General features: G+C 36.2%; 1 protein-coding gene across 1 annotated transcript; it reads right to left on the bottom strand.

Moving 5' to 3' along the window:
* Nucleotides 1-245: 245 nt before the first annotated feature.
* LOC109205357 (probable (S)-N-methylcoclaurine 3'-hydroxylase isozyme 2) lies at nucleotides 246-2,404 on the bottom strand. The gene is made up of 2 exons (XM_019368067.1): nucleotides 1,433-2,404; nucleotides 246-1,273 (listed from the first exon to the last, which is right to left on the bottom strand). Exons 1-2 carry the CDS (start codon nucleotides 2,300-2,302, stop codon nucleotides 674-676), a joined length of 1,470 nt encoding a protein of 489 aa, XP_019223612.1. The 5' UTR covers nucleotides 2,303-2,404; the 3' UTR covers nucleotides 246-673.
* Nucleotides 2,405-2,648: the final 244 nt, after the last annotated feature.

Below are 2,648 nucleotides of genomic sequence, written 5' to 3'. Positions count from 1 at the left end.
GATACAGTCCTAAATTAGCGCCTAATATAAATGCACCCTTAATTATATCCCTAATTTGAATTATGGTATATAAATGGTAATTTGATATGCTGAAATGTAATTAACACAAACCTTAAACATTGAGGGTAATAAGGTTTCATATATGGTATAGGAAGGTAAAAATTCCAAATATAAAAGGCGGGGTTTCTAATGAACTAAGCAAGATTTACAAAATCACATGAAACAACAGGAAAATGATAAGCAAGTTGAGAAAACATATAGTTGATGAATGATGAGTTTAAGTTACATATATTAACAGTGTAAACAAAATAAGTAATCCTCCACAAAAAGTAGGAGTTGTAATCTTGAAAATAAAGAAGGTTACTTGCTACAACAAATAAAGGTGATACGACATTACAACAACATACCCAGTGTAATTCCACAAGTGGCGAGGGTAGTTTGTACGCAGACTTTATCCCTACCCGGTGAGGTAAAGAGGCTGTTTCCAATAGACCTTCAGCCAAGAAAATGTGATGTCTTTACTCTGTCAATTATACAATTTAAACTCATGATTGATTTATAATTCTGATACCAGGAAAAGCCAGTAATGAACCACCGAATTAAGATAATTTATTTTCATTTGCATCTTGCTACAGCTCTCGCACTGCTAAATGAGGTTAAGTGAAGATACATGTTATCTAGGGACAACTAGTAGAGGTTTTTCTTTCTGAAGAGTAACACCAAACTTTTCTTCCATATCTAACTGCATTGGATCCTCACCATTGGGAATTGACCACTCAAAATGATGGATCAAACTAGCTAAAATCAGGTGCACTTCTTGTCTAGCAAAAGGTAAGCCAGGGCATGTTCTCCTCCCTGCACCAAATGGTATAAACTCAAAATCTTGACCCCTAAAATCCACACTAGAGTCAAGAAATCGCTCGGGTCTGAAAGATAATGCATCTTCCCACGTTTTTGAATCACGCCCTATTGCCCAAACGTTCACAAACAACCTCGAGTTCTTTGGGATGGTGTAATTCATAAGCTTACAAGTCTCAGGAGCACGACGAGGAATCAAGAATGGAGTTGGCGGATGGATTCTCAGTGTCTCCTTGACACAAGCAGCTAAATATGGAAGTTCACTGATATTGGATTCTCTTATATTGGCATTGCTCCCTATCTTACTTCTGAGCTCAGCTTGAAGTTTGTGCATAACTTCCTTGTTCCTTAGCAGTTCCGCCATTGCCCATTCAATTGTTGAGGTTGTAGTGTCTGTACCCGCAGCAATTAATTCCTGAAATGAAAAACAAGAGTATGCAATGTGAGTCTCAATTAATTTAGTTAAAAACCAACATCTGTTTCACCAATTTATATCGTATTTAAAACAAAGCTTCGAGTTTGACATAGTCACATGGTTCAACAAATTGATCCTAGTAAGGATGGAAAAAAGTACCATTAATATGATATTGATCTGTAAATCCGAGAATCCACTATCAATCATGATATCCAAAAAATCTTGAATATTATTGGAGCTCCCACGACTAATTGCCTGCCTTTTTTCATTGACAATTTCAGCCCAGATATTAAATAATTGATCCTGATATATCTTAGTCTGCTTTCTCAAACCCTGCAAATCAAGAGCATCCAAAAAAGGATAAAATTCTGATATATTTGGCATAGCTCCCAATTCTACAAATTTCCTTATAACATGTTTGATCCCACTAGTGTTCCCTTCATAATCCAAATCACACAAATCTTTTGTAAAGAAAAGGTTCCCTAACGTATTCAAAATGGTAGCAAACATAATTTCAGAGATCTTTACGGTTTTCCCTTTCTTGGACCTAAGAAATTCTATCATTTCAAACACTTTTTTCTCCCTCAAATCAGCTTGTGACTCAACTGCTTTGGCTGAGAACAAATGTGTTCGACAGAATGCCCTTAAAGATTTCCAGTGATTGCTCAAATCACTGGACCAGATAAGTGAGTGTTGATCAACAACAGAGAGTTTATATGGAGCAACTCTGGGCACGGACCGAGCTGAGAGCAAACGATCTTGTGTCTTGAGTATTTCAGCTGCGGAATCAGGGGATGAAGCTATGACAACTAGTTGCGTTCCCAGCCTGAGAGAAATTAATGGGCCGTTTATTTTGGCAAATTTTGTCATGGAAATATGAGGGTTTTTCCCCAGCTGGAGAATATTTCCTAGTATTGGCCATGGTCGAGGTCCTGGTGGAAGATTTCCAGATTTTGGTATGAATTGTTTGAGGATGAGTACAAAAAATGGAATCAAGATAAGGAAGGAAACTAGCAGAGTATACTCCATTGAAAGCAAAGAATGAAAGAACAAGTCAACTGTATCTTAGAGTTCAGTTAAACCAACCCATTTTCATAATTTAGGCTGAATGTTCTTTTGATTAAGCGCGTTTTTTCCAATTTCAACTTTAAGAAGATATATATATCTACTTCAACTCAAATATTGTCTAAACGCATAACATAATTTATTCCAAGTTGTTAGGCCTCATATAGATGACTTTTTCTCGTGGCAAGCGCAAGTATAACCATTTTTGAGGATACTATTTAAAAATTAGCCAATGCTCTCTCCGTTTTAATTTAAATGACACACTTTTCTTATTAGTCCGTTTCGAAATGAATGATACATTTTTATAGTT

The sequence above is a fragment of the Nicotiana attenuata genome, unplaced genomic scaffold (assembly GCF_001879085.1).
Source record: "Nicotiana attenuata strain UT unplaced genomic scaffold, NIATTr2, whole genome shotgun sequence".
Lineage (NCBI taxonomy): Eukaryota > Viridiplantae > Streptophyta > Magnoliopsida > Solanales > Solanaceae > Nicotiana > Nicotiana attenuata.
Note: the sequence above shows the minus strand (reverse complement) of the source record. Positions and strands in the feature narration are given on the sequence as shown.